Source organism: Alligator mississippiensis, chromosome 3, assembly GCF_030867095.1.
Source record: "Alligator mississippiensis isolate rAllMis1 chromosome 3, rAllMis1, whole genome shotgun sequence".
NCBI lineage: Eukaryota > Metazoa > Chordata > Crocodylia > Alligatoridae > Alligator > Alligator mississippiensis.
The window spans coordinates 92169163-92187553 of NC_081826.1; the positions used below are offsets into that span (position 1 = coordinate 92169163).

Sequence of the window (18391 nt, forward strand, 5' to 3'; positions counted from 1 at the left end):
AATATAAATTTACTCAAATATTTAATGCTACAATCAGTCCACAAAACTGACTTTCTCTGTGAAGAAAATGCCTGATATTACTGCAACACTAGCATTTCTTATAACAAAAGAAACCATTAACAAACATTTATTACACATTTTACAAGTTCTAGAACACACACAATAGCAACATGTACCAGAATAACTCAAGCTATATGTATAATATCATATTTTGGACCATACCATGAACAACGCAGAAAATTTTCTGAATAATCGATCATCAAACTTTTGACAGCAGACTAAACCCTTATTCTGGCCACCCTAAACCTGAAAGAAAGAATGTTGAGGAAGGTAAGAACAGATTATTCTGTCTCCATCTGTTTCTCAAAATAAATGATGCTTTTAGCAAAACTTAAAAGTTATCCAGGAATTAAAAGTGTAATAATGCATTTTAAGTAGTAAAAGCAATTCAAAATGTATTAAGGTAAAACCAGGTGCAATTAAGTTTTGATTTATCCAAAAATCTGAAAATTATTTCATTTTACAAGTTATGATAAAGCTGCAGAATTATGTGCTACAGGCCTGATCCAGAGCCCACTGAAGTCATACTGCTCCTACCAGTTTATCTGGAGATTTGATCTAGTCCACAGTCCAAAAGGACATAATTGCCCCCAAATTATACAATAGTAAAATAATCAGTTACGAGAAGCATGACATTTGAAATGAATAATGCAACAAAGAATAACATTGTATTTTACACTGCTGTGTCACCTTTCATGCTAACCTCTTCATGAGCCACCTAAAAGAACTTTTAGAAGACTAGGGTCACGATGTCTACATGTGCGTTTTAATGTGCAGTAGCCTATTTTACTGCACATTAAAGTGTTGCATTAAAAATGTGCTAATACGCTAATGCACAGTAGAATTAGTTATTGTGCATTAAGCATCACTTTAAAAAGTGTGTGCTTTTGCTACTGTGTATTAGGGCATCCCAAGGTGCATTTAGTAGTACCTCACATTAGAGATACTAAATGTAATGTGCATTAGTTAAAGAACATGTAGACGCACCCTGTATTACGTAAATTATATTTTCTCATGTTCTGGACTAATGTTTGGACTCATTTAATGGCCTCTACCGCAGGGTCAGCAACTAGCACCCTTCTATCAAATTCTCTCTGAAATACTAGTAAATGTTTAGGATTGTGAATGCAAAGAGATGACAAAGCCAGTAGGGAAATACAAATCAGCCGAGAGAGGGACTAACATTAGAGGGATGGGGGTGAAGAGGGGAACACAACTAGGTTACAGAAAATACAATGTTAGCCAACTAAGCCTGAGGGTGGACTACACTAACATCAACTTCTAAATACTATGATCCACATCTGGGGTGGCACCCTACAAACTACTATAAATTAAAATCCCATAGACTTATATTCAGAGAACCAGCAATTATCCCAGTTATCTACAGTCATCCCTTCAAATACCACTGCATCTACCCATAACTCTCACTGCACCGATCTGGAAACTACCTTTACTCAGCAAGAACTCCTGTGGACATATAGGTTGCATCTTTGAACAAGTCACTGAAATTACTTGTATTAGATTATTGCAAGTACTGTGCTATTGCAATACAAAAAGAAACCCTACACTCATTGCACCCTTGGTTGTCACATACCACCACCATATGTTGAAACCTGTAAGAAAGCTCATCAAATATTTACAGCCTATACTTGAAGAGGATCAGACTTTGAGATAAATATGCCTACCCTGAATATTCCTGGCTTTCAAACAACCTCCAAACCTTGCCCAACTCATCATCAGAAACAAACTCGCCACTGACACCAAGTGGGTTACAACCCAGCCTCAACACTAAGTGCAAAACCTGGCAATGCATCTCCAATGCAACCAAAACCAACACCCCCAACAATGAAACCAGCAGAACCCACATCCTACACCATGGGCAACTGGTGCTTCGTAATACTGGGGGGGCGCCAGCAGCCAACTGCCAAGTGGGTGGGGAGGGGGGCTCCCCCAGCAGCTAATCGCCGACTGGGATCCTGGGGAGGAGGGGGATCAGGTGAGAAAACTTTGGGGGGGGGGGCAGCTGAGTCTGCGGGGGAAGGGGCAGGGGGAAAGAAAAGGGCCATGGGGAGGAGGGAGCGAGGCTGGGGCTGACACTGGGCAGGGATCAGGTCCAATGAACCCATGCAGCTGCCCCTTCGCCTGTGCCAGGGGTCATTGCCCAGCACCGGTGTCCACCGCCCCCCAGCCCTGCGCTGGCCCTCGCTGCCTCCCAGCACCAGCCCTGGTCCGGCCCCAGCCCCGTACCGCCTGGGGGGGCCTGAAGCTGGAGCAGGGCCAGCTTCAGCTGCACCACCAGGCCAGAGGAGATGGGGCCCCCGGGAGTCAGGACCCCCACCCCACCCCACCCTGTCTAGGTCATCCCTGGGAAGAGCCCGGCAGCTCCTGCAGAGTCACAGCACTGGGGAACCAAGCGGGGCACACGGCCCCCTTGATCTTTGCACAGGGCAAAGGCGAGCTGCAGCTGTGAGGCAAGCTAGGCTCTGCCTGCTCTGCTCCTAGTTGCAGCCTTTGAAAGCGGCGCACCGCCATGTGTGTTCTGCCGCTGGGCGGGCCTGGCAGCGAGGCACATGGCGCTGTGCCATGCCGGTTTCAAAGGCTGTAGCAAGCTACAGAGTGTGCGGGCCAGGAGCGGTCCGAGGCTTTTGGGGGCGCACGGCGGGCTGTGGCCAGCAGCCCCGGTACGTGGGTCGGGGAATGCAGGCCAGCGGACTAGAATTAGGCACGGACGCGTAGCGGTTGATTAAAGATTATTTTACTTATACCGTAGATGGTCGCGGTGCAGGCAGGATTAGCTTCGCTTAAGTTGCAGTTACAGATAAGAAAGAAGAAGAGCAGACAAGAGTTCTAACCGTGAACTCTAGTCCAAGGCCGGCTGAAAGCTATAGAATCGCGAGCCCGTCAAATCAACCAGAGAAAATAACTCGGAGAAGAGCTCTGGATACACACACACACGAAGTTTGCTAGGCTCCGTGGAACGAGCGCGCAGGGAAGGGTTCATCGGGGGATTAGGCGGCGATGGGGAGAGGCTAGAGGTTGATCAGGCCCCTATATCCTTCTTAAGGCACACGCTGGGTTTGTTAGGCTCCGCAGCGCTTAGAGTTCTTCACAAGATGTGAAGTTCTCCTTCTCCTCCTCCAGATAGTTGTGGAGTCCTCCAACTTGGGCGGAAACCGCTCAAGCCTCTTATACGGCTAGCAAGCCAATCACTAGCCGCCACGTGGGAATAATTTAGAACTGGCCAATAGTGGGACACAAATTTGCATGCGAATGGCGGGAACTCCTTTGCACCGGGGTTTTCTCCATGCAACTGAGAATTGCACTGTGCAAAGAAAGCTCCTCGTGGCAGGAAATAATTCTGCAGTGCCAAAGCACATACAAAATCATACCCATACACAGAGCAGGCAGAGCCCAGCTTGTCTCACAGCTGCAGCCTGTCCTTGCCCTGTGCAAAGATCGGGGGGGGGGGTCCATGTGCTCCCCTTGGCTCCCCAGTGCTGCAACTCTGCAGGAGCTGCCAAGCTCTGCTTGTTCTACAACTCGGCTCTGCTTGGGCTCCATTCACCATGAATGGGGCCCCGACTGGGCCAGGCCGTGGGGCAATCAGAGCCTAGCAGCTCGTCAAGGGATGTGGCACGTTGGAGCCAAGGGGTTGGGGGAATGTGTTGCCACTCCCCCGCAGTGCACACAGTGGCAGGACCCACCGGGCTCCAACTGCCCCATAACCCAGCCTGGCTGGGGCCCCATTTTCCTTGAATGGGGCCCCGGCCAGGCCAGGTCGTGGGACAATTCCCACAGTGCAGCAGGGGCAGGGGTGAATGATTTGGCCCTGCACCTACCCCGCTCCCTCCTGTACTATTGGGTCTTGATATCCCCCCACCCCAGCCCAGAAACTAAAGGAAGAAGAAACCTTACCTACCTGCCTGCTGTGCTGGGTTGGCTGTGACCCTGGCTCGTCCCTCCCCACTGCTGCAGCAGCCTGTGGCCAAGATGCCTCTGGTGCTTCTCTCGGGGGGGCAAGGCCAATCTCAGGGGGTGCACGTGCACCCCCTACATGCCACCAATGTCCTACACATTTCTATCACAGAATGAGGTAACTCTCATCCAATGAGCTAAATGCCCTTGTTGAAACTATGTAGGTGAAACTAATCAAAAACTACCAGTACGCTCCAGAATAAACTATCACAGGGAAGAGATAAAGAACAGAGACACAATCAGCAGGATGCTTTTCACAGAACGACTCAGTTTCCGACCTTGAAAGCCTTGTACTCAAAGGAAAGCTACAAAGCACCTCCAAAAGACAGGCCTAGGAACCAGAATTCATAACCTTACTGGACACTAGAAAAAATGGACTGTACACAAGCTTTATGACTTATTTCAACTACCTGCTATCTCTATTAAACCCTCTGTATTCCATAAGTAATAGAGGACCCTTTTCCTTCTTGGTCTTGCTCTTCTACAGAATCAGGTTATCCATTCAATTACATTTCCCTTGGTTTTAAGCAATCTCTGCTCGCTTTTTTTTTTTTTTTTTTTTTGCGCCTACTTCCCAGACTTCCCCCATTCCTTAAGGGTGCATACACATGTGCAAGCTCTCTGACAATTAAGCTGACTTCACTTTTTAAAGTCAACTTAACTGTCAGAGCATACACACTTATGTGGAGCAGAACTGACTTCACTAATGCAAATGGAGATAATACAATTTAGAAGTGTATTATTTGGCACCGCATTTGACTTAGTTCACAAGAAAGCTGCCACCACAGCAGAGCTGTACATGTACACATGGATGCTCAGACGTGGCTTAAATCATAGTGGACTTAATTAAGTTGATTTAGGTTGATTTAGTTGTCTTATTTTAAGTTGACTTAATATGTGTGTATGCACCCTAAATGCCTCTTTTAATTTGCTGAGTTGAACACCCCCCCCGCCCCCAACCAGGCAGTTTATTCAGCTTAGCCTATGCGTATTTTTTTCCCCAGACCTAAAGAGCACTGCTTTGGGCCTGAAAACCTGTTGCATTTCTCCCTCAAGTGTATCATGAGCCCAGTAAAAGATACCATCAAAAAATGTCCTCGCCTCATAGATTTCCTGGAGCGTGGCAGCTACAACAGCACTCAAACCCAATGACTTTTATGACAGGCTGAGTTGCTGCTGTCTGGGATGAGAGCGGCTACTACAGAGGCGTTCTGTAACGATCTGCGCCAACAGCCCCTTGCACCACAGGGAAGATTCAGGGTTTGTAACGAAGGGAAAAAAGGTGCTGTTTTGTGCCGTTTTATTTTTGTTTTTTCTTTTAATGGACAAACTCTGCCTTTAGGCGACATGTCCATCAGCCTTTTACATCCATATTTCCACCAGAGAGGGAGCAAAGGAGCTGGGGACCAGGCCAGGAGCTGTCCAGTGTCAGAGGGGAGGCTGCGAGCGCCCATTAAGAACACGTACATTATATAAAGCAATCCAGACTCCTAGTAGAGATGCTACCTTTTACTGGACCAACTATTTAGACTGTGGATCTAATCAAAAATATCATCTCTAGTATGAGTCCTGATTGCCTTTTCCTCTAGACCACTACAGCTACAACCCAGATACCTGTACATTACATAAAAACTACGCACAATAAAAATACATACATTAAAAAATATGCAGGGCAATTTTTCACTGGGGGCAACACATGGCCAAGGACCGCCCAATTAGCTCATTTCACTGCGACCTAACATCCATTCTGGCCTGGCGGCCACCCCCACAGGATTCGCCAGTTCAGATATTCGTCTAGGAGTGTTGTGATCCCAACATGTCGCGGGGAGACACCGATTTAAAAAAACACAGCAAACAAAACGGGGTGGAGAGGGAGCGGCGGTAGCGCGCTCTGGGCGAGTGCCCGGGCGCGGGGCTGCAGCGGGCGCGAGCTCCTGGCGACTCCTCCCCGCGCGCGCCGGTGCCGGGAGGGGGCGCGCGCGAGCGTGCGCGCGGGAGTCCCCGGGGCCGGGCCTGGGGCCTGGGCCTGGGCCTGGGCCCGGGCCCGCGCGCGCCGGGAGCAGCAGCCCCGCTTCGAGGCGGCCTCGAGCCGCTGGGGTGAGGGGTGGGAGCAAAGTTGCGGAGCCGGCGGCGCGCGCCCCCTTTGTGCAGGGCGGGGCGGGGCGGAGCGAGAGGGGCGCGGCCCCGGCGCGAGCCTGCCTGGATGGCGGCGGCCGCAGCGGCGAGAGCGCGCGCGCAGCGGCGGCCCGGCCATGGCGGGAGGGGGAGGCTCGCCCCCGCGCTTACCTGCTGGCGCCGCCGCCGCGCGCGGTGGGGGCGGGGGCGGGAGTGGGGGATGGGAGCGGGCGGGGGTTGGGGGCGCGGCGCGCGCGTGCGTCTGTCCGGCCGCCGCCGCCCTCTGGCACGAGCGCTCAGTGCGCGCGCGCGCGCGCGCGCCGGGGGGGGCGGGGGACGTGCATGCGCGGTGCGAGCCGGGCGCGCCTCCCGGCGCGGGGGAGCAAGGGAGAGGGGCATAGACCCGCCATCCCCGCCAGGCAGCGTTGGGGGTGGTCGGGGTGCGCGCGAAGCGCCGGCGCCGCGCCTGCGTGTGGGCGGGCAGCGCGCGGGCACCCGCCGCGCGGCCTACTGCGCGTGCGTGTCCCGCGGCCGCTCGGCCCCGCGGCGGGGCTTGGTGTTCCGCCCGCGACCGTTAGGCCGGGCGGGCTCGCGCCGCTCTGCTCTGCCCCGCCCCGCCGGGGCTCGCTCCCGCGGGACTCCCGCCTGATTCACACGCACGCGGGGCTGTATCGGGTCTGCGAGTCGCACACGTGCGCGTACCTCACACACGCATACACACACGCTCTCACACACGTACCAACAACCCTCACATGTGGGCATGGCTGTACCCGCTCCCCCCCACACACACATACGTGACTATTTGCCACACAGGCACACACAGCTGGACCCCTTGCTGCACACACATACGCTGACATTGTTGTACCTCCCCCAAACTCTCTCTCCCCCTCTCACACACGCACACACCTCTGTGCCCCCTCTCTTTATCTATGCATATGCACGTGCACATGCATGGCTATACTCCCCTTGCACACACATGGCTGTATCCCCCTCCCCCCACATACACAGACACAGTTGTACTTCATCCAAACTCTCTCTCACACACATACACATGGCTGTGCCCCCCTCCCACCATTTATTAGCTACACAATTCACATGTTTGGGGCTGCTTTTCCTGTCAACAGCTTCCATAGCCTTCACACACATCACACGCCCTGTAGACAGGACTGGATGAGGGCAGCAGGGAAAACCCTGGGATAACACTTCTAGATATGTGCCTGGCATGTAGAGAGACTAAATGCTGCAAGGATAATACATGCACTGAAGGGGGGAAAAAACACACACCAGTGTGTTGCTAATGTTGTCTCTATTTTTGTTTGAAAAAAAAAGCAATCTCCGAAAGAAAGGCCAGATGTGTTCAATGAGATAATTTGTAGGTAAATACACATGTGAAATGTTACAAAACAGCCTCTCCCTCTTGTAAAAGAATTGCTGCATTTGACTCTCAGACAAGATTAACTTTCTCAAGTAATGACAGTCTGACAGAGAAATCTTTTGCCAGAGAGCATTGCAATATAAATGCCTTACTCAAAAAGTCAAACTTCAGCTATGGAAGCAGTCAAACGACTTGACTTACGACTTACCTAACTTCTGCCTCTATCCAGGCAGGCCTCTTTTCCCCATGCTATTTTTATGTAATTCTATATATGTTTTCATTTATTATCACTCATTGATTTATTTCTGCCTTAAGTCTACAGTATTTTAGTCATCAGTGGAAGAGCTGTATCACTTAGTGTTCATTGGATTAGATTCAGAAATAATTCCTAGTGTAGTGGTGACTTGCTCTAATGATGGGCTTCTGGCTGTTACCACAGTATAAAAAATCGTGTGTTAAAGGACTTCCATAGAAAAAAACACAGTTGCACAGTTCAGTACTACAGAAAATGGTTTGACTTCCCCCCCCCCCCCCCCCATCAGCTTTCTTCTCTGCGGTGTAATACTGTTTATTCATTAAACATTTGCAATCGTATCTGGTGAAATTCCTATTATATTTATGATAATACAATGCATATAAAGTATCCAGAATAATTTAACAGAAGCTTTGAGGAATGGCCTATACCACGGATAGGTGACCAACCTGTGACACATGCAGCCAAGCAACTTCTGTGTTTGGCATGTGGAAGATTGTAGAGGCAATGTGCAGCACATCAGGAGATGGGGAAGGAAGCAGAAACCAGTGCATCAGACTGGGCAAGTAGCAGAAATCAGAAGAGCAGACAGGGCAGAGGAAGGAGATTGGAGTAGCACTTGGGAAGGGTGCAGGACCAATTTGTGGCACAGCTGCCCCCAAAAATTGGCTACTACTGGTCTATATTTTTAGTATCATACTTCGAGGCAGGGTCGACCAATTTCAAAGTGGCTGGGGGCCACATGCTCCACAGGCCATAGTAGCTGGGGCCACGCTGCAGGAACAGCACTAGTTGGGGAGCTATGGACCGAGGGTGCACATCCTGTGCAGGTAGAAGTATGGGGGAAAACCACAAACATGGCAGGGGGTAGTATCCTGCAGTGGTGATGCATAGAGGGTGCGTGGGGGTTCACATGCACCCCCTGAGAGTGCTGAAGCATCCTGTGACAGCCAGTGCTCCCTACTTAGGTGACAGGCGGGGGGGCAGGCAGGAGCGCCAGTCCCCCCCCCCCCCCCCGTGAGTGCCAGCTGGGAAATGGGGGTGCCAGGAGAAGCGCTGCTGGCACTTCTGGGTGCCCTGCTCACATTCCCGGCGCAGCACAATCGGCCGCAGGGGTACCCTTCTGGTTGCTGACTGGCCACTGGGGGGTACATGCCCTCCCCCCCGACTCAGGAGGCACCAGTCACCCATGGTACCCTAACTGAGGTAATGTATAGTTAGCTTCCCACTTTCGCATCCAGTGAGAAGATCTTGGCTATACGCTGACTTTATGGAAATGAAAGGCTTCTCCCTAGCTTGCTCCTACAGCCATACGGCTGAGGGCAAGTGGAAATTGGCGGCATCCAAACTAGGGCTGTGCAAAACAGCACCACTTAGTTTTGAATTCCGTTTTGCCGTTTCAACAGGACAGTGTTTTGTTTCTTTTTGAAAGCACTGTTCTGCTTTGTTTCGTCTAAACTGTTTCAACACCATTTCAATGTTTCGTCCATAGGTTATAAAGGGGAAGCACAAAACTGCCTATAACTTTGTCATTTATTTCCTGATTCAGATGAAACTTGCACGGATGAAGCCACAGAGCCTGTTAAGTTTCAAGGAGATAGTGCAGGGGTTTCTGGGAAACTGTACCTCAAGCTATTGACAGGCCAAACTTGTGACATGTGTCACTGTGTGTGTGCGCTGAAGTGCAGCTGTTTTTCCATCCCTCCCCCAGAGCACTGGGATTGGAAGGGACCTCAGGGAAGGATCACTGTCACTGGCCAGCTACACATGTCAATATGAGAGCACTCCTTCCCTCCACTTCCCCCTCCCTCTCCTTAATTTCTGTTTCCGTGTAAGCAAGCCCAGCTTTGAAACTCAAAACGTTTCTAGTGCCCCCGTTTTGTTTCAAGGCTGTTTCAAAGCCTTTCGTTTCATTTAGATTTCGCTATTTCGAGTTCGGGCCTGCATGTAGGATGCCTGCCAAAGGATTTGGAAGCATCTGAAGCCCCAGCCCCAGGGTGGAGGATGCTTGCTGGTAGCAGGGCCACATATGGTTCTTGAATGATTCACAGATTTGGAATTGATTTGGCTGACTTGACTTGGGACACAAAAAATTTTCCTGAAAAAAAAAAAAATCCTGTTCAGGTAGAAGCTCCCTCATCCCTACTAATCCAGGTGGATGGGTGCTCCCTGTGTTGGGCTGCATCCTGCCTTACCTTCATCTTCCTGCATACTCCCCAGTGGTACTGCACTACACGGGCACTTCAGGCTTGCCAGTTCCTTCACTATCTGTGCCATGTCATGCTGCCCCACCTCCTGGGGTAAGGGTATGCAGCAGAAGCTGAGGGAGTGAGGGGAAACCCCAGATGCAGCTGCAGCTGGGTGGGAGCCTATGCAGCTATTATCCCCTTGCAGACCACAGGTAGGCCATCAGTTGGACAGCCCTGTTTCAAGGTGATATATTCTTTCCAGTTATTGACAATACAACACAAAGTTGGCAATGATATGGTAAGCTTGCAAACTCAGATCCAAAGACAAAGACTTGCTTATTTGTATGCGACAGTGCTAAGTTAGTGCCTGATTTTAATAAAACAAGTTTATGCCTCGAAGGAATAGGACTGACTTTATTTAAATTTAGCAGCACTGAACAATGAATAAACAAATTATACAAGGTCAATCAGGTATCAAACAATAATTAACCTTCCACTTTCTGCTTGTGGCAGATAACTAATATTCCCATTGAAACTGAAAGAAAAGAAAGTATTTTACTGTATTAAATTTTTAGTGATTTGCAAACAGTGAATTTGGGAGATTTTTTTTACTGTGGGGTCAAAATTCCCGAAGATTTTATTTTCCAGTTTTTGTGACATTTGGTTAAGCAGTTGAGATGACCAACAAAATTGGCACAACTGTAGTATATCACAAGGCAAAACGAAATATTTCTGCTGAAACACCAGCATATAAAATATTCCTATGATGATTTTCAAGAACATAAACTAAAGAGAAAAGCAGAGGAGGAAATCATAGATACTCCTGTGTATAGGACTATCAACAATTGTATATGAAGTTAGACATGTTTAAGGATAATACAGGAATATGCAAACAAAAAAAGATAGTGCAACAGAAAATATAAGTAGGTTTGGGCATATTTACCTTCTCTGCCACCATTGAGGCCAAGATAGAAGCGACCATTTAAATCCATCTCTGTAGCACACCTGCAACAGGCAATTTAGGCATTTTGTCAGAAATGATACATTGTCCCTCTATGATAATTTATCTGTAAAAGAAAAGAATTCACAACAAAATTCATGAGCCAGAGATCTGACTGAAAAGACCTTATGGTATCATAAATTGGAATCACAAATTGCCCTTCAGGATTTGCTGCTTATCAACCTGAAGGATCAGATCTTGTAAGAACTTGTGGTTTGTTCTTTGGTGATACTTTAATCATATAGATGTCTGTAGAGAAAAACAGGATTTGAAGGAGAGACACTTGATCAATACAGTACGGGGCACAAGTGAAGAATGGCAGTGCCATTCTTTACAATCAGTTGTGAAATACTGAGAAAGCATAATGAATACATGGTTCACCAAAATGCTGCAAATATCATTTGACTCAAATATTTCTCAATGCCCACCCTTTTAAATTTAGAAATCGATTCCATTAAGATCTATACATCAATGGGAGTAAGTCAAGTTTGCTTTTTCATACATTTTGTACATTTTAGTTTTTCATAAACTAGTTTCCCCTCGTATGTTTAAATTTGCTTCCTTTGAACTGCAAAAGCATATTGTTGAAGTTTGTGCTCTGTTTTCTTGAGTCAAATGCTTCTACTATGCAGAGTAGCAACTGAATAGGAAACAAACACAAAAGCCCCATGATTCATGGAAGGGGGGAGCAGACTTTTCAGCATCTTCTCTTACCTCGCCACAGAAAATAATGTGTATTTGAGCCTGTGTGGAATGTAGTGAATATATTAGGAGAGAGGAAATCAGGTAGGGAACAGATACCTGATGCAGCATGCTCCCCTGCCACACTCCCCTAACACTTTTTGCAGTGTTATTTCCCTTTCATAGTTTCTAGCATCCTCAGAGATAAATGTGCATGCTTAGGAGACAAATTGAGGCATGTGGAGTGTAGATGATGTGGAATGTCAGCACTGCCCTTGGCAAAGCAGCTTTTACAAGAATCAGTGAAGCAAAGAGCAGAGCAGAGTGGTTGGAGGTGTATAGTTCAACAGGGCTAGAGGATCCTTGAACTCAGCATCACTAAAGGGTTGTACATCCTTCCATATCTATTAAGTGGCCAAAATTTTATCCTCCCAGAGACCCCGATCACTAGAATGGTATTTTAGCATCTGCATAACAAGTGCTACTTTTTAATATGGACTTATCAAAGATGTTTATGTACTCTTTGTACAACATAAATACAATGCTATACAGTAATCTAAAATGATACACACGTATCCACTGTTGGAGATTGTGTATTATAATGCTCATGTGAATTTAATAGTTACAATTTTTTTTCAGTTGGGATCTCATCCTTCCATTCCATTTCAGCATTCCCCAGCAAAGATTTTATCTTTAACAACTGTTCAGCTGTTGCCTGCCTATTCTCATACTATGTTTCTCTCTTTCCTTGCTTTTTGCAAAACCTGTCTTAGGGTTTTCCTCTCCGTTTTTTCTTCTCTTTTACTTCTCCCCATCTCTTTCCATCTGAGAAAACAGTGAAGGCTGTATCTCTTCTTTGATACCTCCTCTTCTCCTAAATAACCCAGAAGGGTTCTTTAGTTTGGTCTTCAAGTTCCAAGCCTTTCACTTTTCCCAGCTCAAAAGCTCCAATCCCATCTTTTATTATTTTTATTATTTTTAATTCTTTGCTTGTCCCTAGAGTCTGGCTCGTAATTGGTTGCTCCAATTTCCCTGGGTTTGGAAGGGACCACATGAGGTCATTTAGGCTGCTCAAGGCAGGATCACCCCTGACTAAACCATCCCAGTCAAGTGTCTGTCTAACATGTTCCTGAAAATATGCCGTTTCTGTTTCCTAACGTGCCAAGAACTCTTGCCCAACTGTTCTTTTACACTCCATCACACACCCTGTTATTTCTCTTTTCTTTTTCTGTTGAGATAGAGGCTTCAGGGAATAACATTCATGGTGTTGAAGACTGAGGAGGACACTAAGCAAGACCATACTGCCACAAGAAGAGAGAAGTGGAGAGAGCCAGGTACTATATGCTGAAAATCTTTGACCCAACCAACCGAGGAGGGCATCGCAACATGAACAGGGCCAGAATTAGGATTATACATTCAGTCTAAATTTTAGCATGGTTTGGCTTTCATGAACAAATTAATGGAGGATTATACTTATGTTTGATAAAACAGTTAATATTCTAAGGCATCTTACATTTTGGAAGTGTTGAATATGAATTGTTATCTCTGTGCTCAGCCTCTGATTTGCACGTTGAGTAAATCATGTTGTGCATGCACCGCATAAAGCAGCTGGCTCACAAGGGTGTAATAGCTTCTTTTTATGGCTGGACTATCAGCAAGAACAGATTCCTTATGCACAGGGTTAGATATGTTTCTGATTTATACTGCACTGTGCCATCTGGTCCTACAAAACTAATATTCAGATTTTAGTTCTATTCCTGATTCAATTTCAAGGGAGATTTTTTTCAGCACACAGTTAATAGAAGGAATTATTTACTCATTGATCAAACATTTACTTAATGCCTACTCAGTCTAGTAGTTTGATTTTAGGATTAGGGCAAGTTTTTGGATGTCATATGTTTGGGAGCGAGTTTGAGGGGAGTGAGCCAGTTTAGCTTTGCTTCAAGGCTGATATGTGGCTAGGAAGCAATGCAAGCTTCTCCAATAATATCAAGTAATCTCATTTCAGTTACAAAATAAAATATATAGTTTTGCAACCATAGTTTTTTTCCTCATTGCCTGAGAATAACCAAATCTGCCAAATTGATAAACAAGTGCCACTTAATTATTTGGTCTAGAAAGCAAGCAAAAGCAGTTTTTGTTTTGTGATATTAATCCACGACATATCACCATCAAAACATCCATATGAGAAATCAGATTACTATATTGCAGTAGGGCTTATCCATTCTTGTCCATTTTCATCAATTCTTTGTTAACCTCACATTATCTTAGGGCTTACATTAGACTCCAAACTCTTGAGAGCAAGAACAGTCTGCTAAATTCTCCATCTCCTTTTATTGTCATTTACACCGAATACAACCACTATTTCAATTGTTTTACATCCACAGGAATGGCTCCAGGAAGGGCAAGAAACCCACTGCAGAAATTGAATGCAAGACCACAGGATTTAGATATCTGACTTTTTTTAGTTTGAACTAAAAGACTAGGTCCCTCAGACTTATAAATTTATTTCCAAATCCAGCCAGTATAAAGGGATAAGAACAGTGGTTTAATATGGGTTACAGAAGGCTATGAAGAAGAATAAAGCTCCATGTATTTTTGTTAAATATGTGTTGTAATGTACCTTGGATATTTGTGTGATACAATTGTTTCTTGCACAATTGATTCAGAGCACTGAACCCCTCTTTGTGAAATTGCATGGCTTAACAGCCAGGGTATCACTTCTTTGGCTTTTAAACAAAAAGACCAGGCACCAGCACGTTCATCACACATGCATACACAAACACACACACACACACACAGAAGCATGATGCATTACAAACATTCAATTCAAAACAAAAAACCAGTGCAATGAAGGGACTCATTCCTCTCTCTTTTTTTGTTTTCTTGTCATTGTACAATCAACAGCATTTCATAAAGAAGTTTGAATTTGCAGATGTGGGAATTCTGGGGATTTCATAACTAATGTCAATACATTTACAGATTCTCCTCTGAGTAGTTGGGAAGAGTATTTGGGGAGGCATACACCAAAGAGAGATGGAGTGCTTCACACAGCTGCCAAGTTTTGTTCAGTTACATGTTCGACAGTTTATGCAAATTGAATAAGCTACTTTGCATATTTGCAAGTAATCATGAACTTGAGCTTTAAAAAACTGTGTGAGATTTAGTAGTGGTGAAAGACAAGTTTCCCATAAACACTCCCACCCATCATGCTCCTATTCTGACCTGATAGGGAACTTCTTTTCAGGGATAAAAGAAGTATTATAGGGTATAAACATATGTAGCCAAATGAAGTGGATCAGCTGTGTCAGGATGTCCTAGTACAGCTAATGTGCTTCATTGGGCAAAATAGATGTTGCCCATTGTCCCCATCTCATGTGGGGGCAACCAAATATCTTTTAGACCGAAATAAATTTCAGATGTTTCTGGATTGGCCTGGATTCAAAATATAGGCCAAAAGCTCTGTAGCCCGTCATCACTGTTAAAAATCACTGATTATAAACTGCTAAGGCGGTGGAAGAGTGCATATGTATTTGGGGAAAATCTTGTATTAATTTTAGTGGAATAAATGGGCCTGGGCCCAAAGAGTCAAAGTTGCTAACTTGACTTTTTTGCTGTATAACATTTAAGAGTTGAACAAAACAAAGGGCTGCTAGTAGAGAGATTTCAACCTGCTCAGTACTGTGACAAGCAGAAATAATTAAAATTTGTTTTAAAACTTTTTTTTTAAAGGCATTGAAAAAGAAGGTAAACCATTTGAAATGTAAAGTGTTAGGTAAAGGTTTCAGTTTAATAATGTTTCTTTTTCTCTATAGAGAGCTTTAATAAAGAAAAATATATATTTAACAGTCTTGTAATAGATTATTAAATATGGTAATAAACTTTCCTCGTTGTGGAAAGAAAAAAATATTTGAAAAGGCTGGTTATCTCTGATTGTTCTTGTTGTCTTCTGTTGCTTTGAAGATACCAGGAAACAGCAAACAAAGAAAATGCAGCCTCTGTTTCTGGTGCTAACACTTATTGCAACCTTACTGCTACAGAAAAAACAGGCGCAATCCACTGACTTAGCAGCCATCAAAACTAGCAAATGTGCTTCACTGTTGAGTTCTTTAAAACCTTGTTTTTAGCTAGCACGTCTTTTGCAACAGGCCTGTGAGTCCGTTCCCCACCCAGCTCTGCAATCATGTTGCTGAGCAGGGAACAGTCTCTCCAGCCCCCATCCCATGATCATGCAGCAGGGGCTGGGAACTGCCCTGGTTAGGGGTAGGTCCCAGCCCCATGCCCAGATTGGGTGATCAATGTGCAGGGCTTGGAAAGATCTCCAGGGTGGGGCAGGTCCCATCCCCCTGCCCCGATCTGCCATTGGGGCAGCTAGCAGTGAGCCCCCAGCTGAGCAGGGATTCCCATTTTGGGGCTTGCCGCTAGCTGCCCCAGCAGTGGATCAGGGCAAGACGCTGGGGCCTGCCCCTCCCCTGCAGCTCTTTCCAAGTCCCCTACCCTGATTGGGGAGCCAGGTCCAGGAGTTCCCTGTTGCTGGGGCAGGGGTACATTGTCCCCACCCCAGTAGCAGGCAGCTCCCCAGAGGCAGGGAGCAATGTCCTGGCCCCAGCCAGGAGACAGCTGGGGTGGCCCAGTGCCAGTCTCCTGGCCAGGAGACACCTGTCTCCTGGCTTGGTGCTCCCTGGCAGCCCCTGGGCTAGCATCGAGTGGAGCCCAGAGCTCCCCCTGGTGGCCTATTTCAGAAGTGGCCCATTTCAGGGTCCCAGGAAGTGGGAGCAGTTTGCTGCCATTAGCTGCAAATCTGCTCTCTCTTGTCTGCACGTGTGGATGTCTGCCTAGGAGTGATTACTCACGAGTAAACTGCTCCCAGATCTAATGCACATTTAGACACACCCACTGTGTACTCGCCCTTTTAGTGTGGGCCTCTAGATGGGCAGATCTAGAATTTTGAAATGGGGTGCAGATGGTGTGGTGTTTCATTACATATTTTTTCAGTTAAAAATTAAGTGGAAGCTTTACTAATATGGTAAGGGCCTATGGCTGTATTATTCAGTTTAAGACTGAACCAAAAACAAATATTACTTCACTGGAATGTTAGAAACAACCTGCAGAGATGGGAAATCAAAGTGCCATTACCAGAAGCAGCTAACAGACAGCAGCATTACAGAACAAATGGTAGCTTTATTGGTGGAACATCAGGATCTTTAAATAGAAGAGAGGCTCATTAACTCCCCTGGAATGAAAAGTTTAGAAGGGATCAGGTAGATTACAATGAGCCACAAAGTCAATTGACTTTGACTTCCTCAGCACTGCCTGATTAGAAATGCTGCTGCCACTATGAGGCAGTTGCCTTTAAACTTTGTGTGGAGCAGGAATCAAAAGTAGGGTGCGAGAGCATCAGTGCGCCCCCACAGATCCATCCCCGAGTGTTAATGTCCAATTAAGGAGCCCCAAAAGGTGTGATAGACAACAGAGCCCATCTTTACGTTTTTACCAATTAGGCCTAATTTCTAACACACTAATTTTGGTCCATGAATTTTCAGTCCTACACTTCTTTTGCCTACCCAAGTTTTTTGCTGTACTACTCATCTTGGAAGGCAATTCTAAACATTATCCTCTTATTACTAGAAAAAAACTCAAATCTTTTGCCTCTTCTGTCATTTCCAAATGACAGGCTCTCGGTAGATTTTTTGGGGATTAGTTTCTATGTGTCTTACTCTTTACTTTATGTTACTGATATTTATCCAATTTCTATTACTCTGGTCCTCAAGGTCAGTTGCTTCTTGTCTGATTTTCCAGTTCTCCTCTTTATTGAAATGCCTCCCAGTTTCATGTTATCAGGAAATTTCACTAGAAAACTCTTATATTTTGTGGGAAAATCATTAGTGAAAACAAGATTTATCCCTAGACTGATCCTTGAGCAACTTGAAAATATCTAATTAAATCTTTCCCCTACTGCAGATCATTAGCAGGTTTGAATCCAGGGACTTTATAATCACAGCATGATTCTCTGCCAGTTGAGCTAAGGAAAGAACAGGTGGCTCAGATAGGCCTTTATCTTCTTTATGTTCCCATCCTTAGGGATGCAACTAATTGTATAATATACTGACAAAGTGGAAGACAACAGCAGAGTCAAATATCAGCAATCCTCCCTCACTTATTTTAGGTCTGAAAGGAGTGTACATTCTATCTAAGTGTCAGAGATGGGTATATTATTCTGAAACGCCATGTGGATAGTAAGATAGTACATGTCTGTTGTATAAGCAACCAGAGATTTATTTACAAGTATGAATTTAAAGCCTTGGTCACAACTGAGTGCATAGTCCCTTGGGACTGCAATGTAGAGGAGCAGAATTCTGTTTCTTATACTTGTACATAACATTTTACCTTGGATGCAAGGAAGCATGACAGGGTTATCTAATGAGTATTATGTGAGACCCATGGCAATTGCTAAGTTTTTCTGCATTGCAAAGCAGTTTGCATTTAGGTTCTTTAATTCAAAGCAATAACATGCTTTATATGGGAAACTGGATACTCAAACCTTAAAAGTTCTTAGGCAGAAGTACAGAGAGTATAATTAGTTAAATGCATAGTTATAGTCAAACTTCTTTAAAATATTTTTTTTTAAGTTACTCCTCTTGAGCTATAGACTCAGACAGGAAATTTAAAAAAGATGCATATATATGTTTAGCCAGACCTCAAATTCTTGAGTTTGAAGTAAAATGGTTTTATAGATCTTTTTT

General features: G+C 45.7%; 1 protein-coding gene and 1 long non-coding RNA gene across 6 annotated transcripts in view; one reads left to right on the forward strand and one right to left on the reverse strand.

Annotated features, from left to right (window-relative positions):
- Positions 1-6585, reverse strand: part of ZBTB14 (zinc finger and BTB domain containing 14) — a 24533-nt gene extending 17948 nt beyond the window's left edge. For 4 of the 5 annotated variants that reach the window (XM_059724202.1, XM_059724201.1, XM_059724200.1 and 1 more), the window contains exons 1-2: positions 6322-6585; positions 223-306 (exon numbers count right to left, since the gene is read on the reverse strand). In XM_059724202.1, coding sequence (XP_059580185.1) covers positions 223-225 — 3 coding nt within the window. In that variant the 5' untranslated portion in view covers positions 226-306; positions 6322-6585. Of the gene's footprint in view, positions 1-222; positions 307-5690; positions 6288-6321 lie in introns of those variants that run through there. The other variant, XM_059724199.1, reaches the window with a different exon arrangement.
- On the forward strand, positions 6042-15461 carry LOC132249340 (uncharacterized). The gene is made up of 3 exons (XR_009460767.1): positions 6042-6132; positions 12889-12982; positions 14036-15461. It is a non-coding gene; the product is annotated as an uncharacterized LOC132249340 (long non-coding RNA).
- The last annotated feature ends 2930 nt before the right edge of the window (positions 15462-18391 follow it).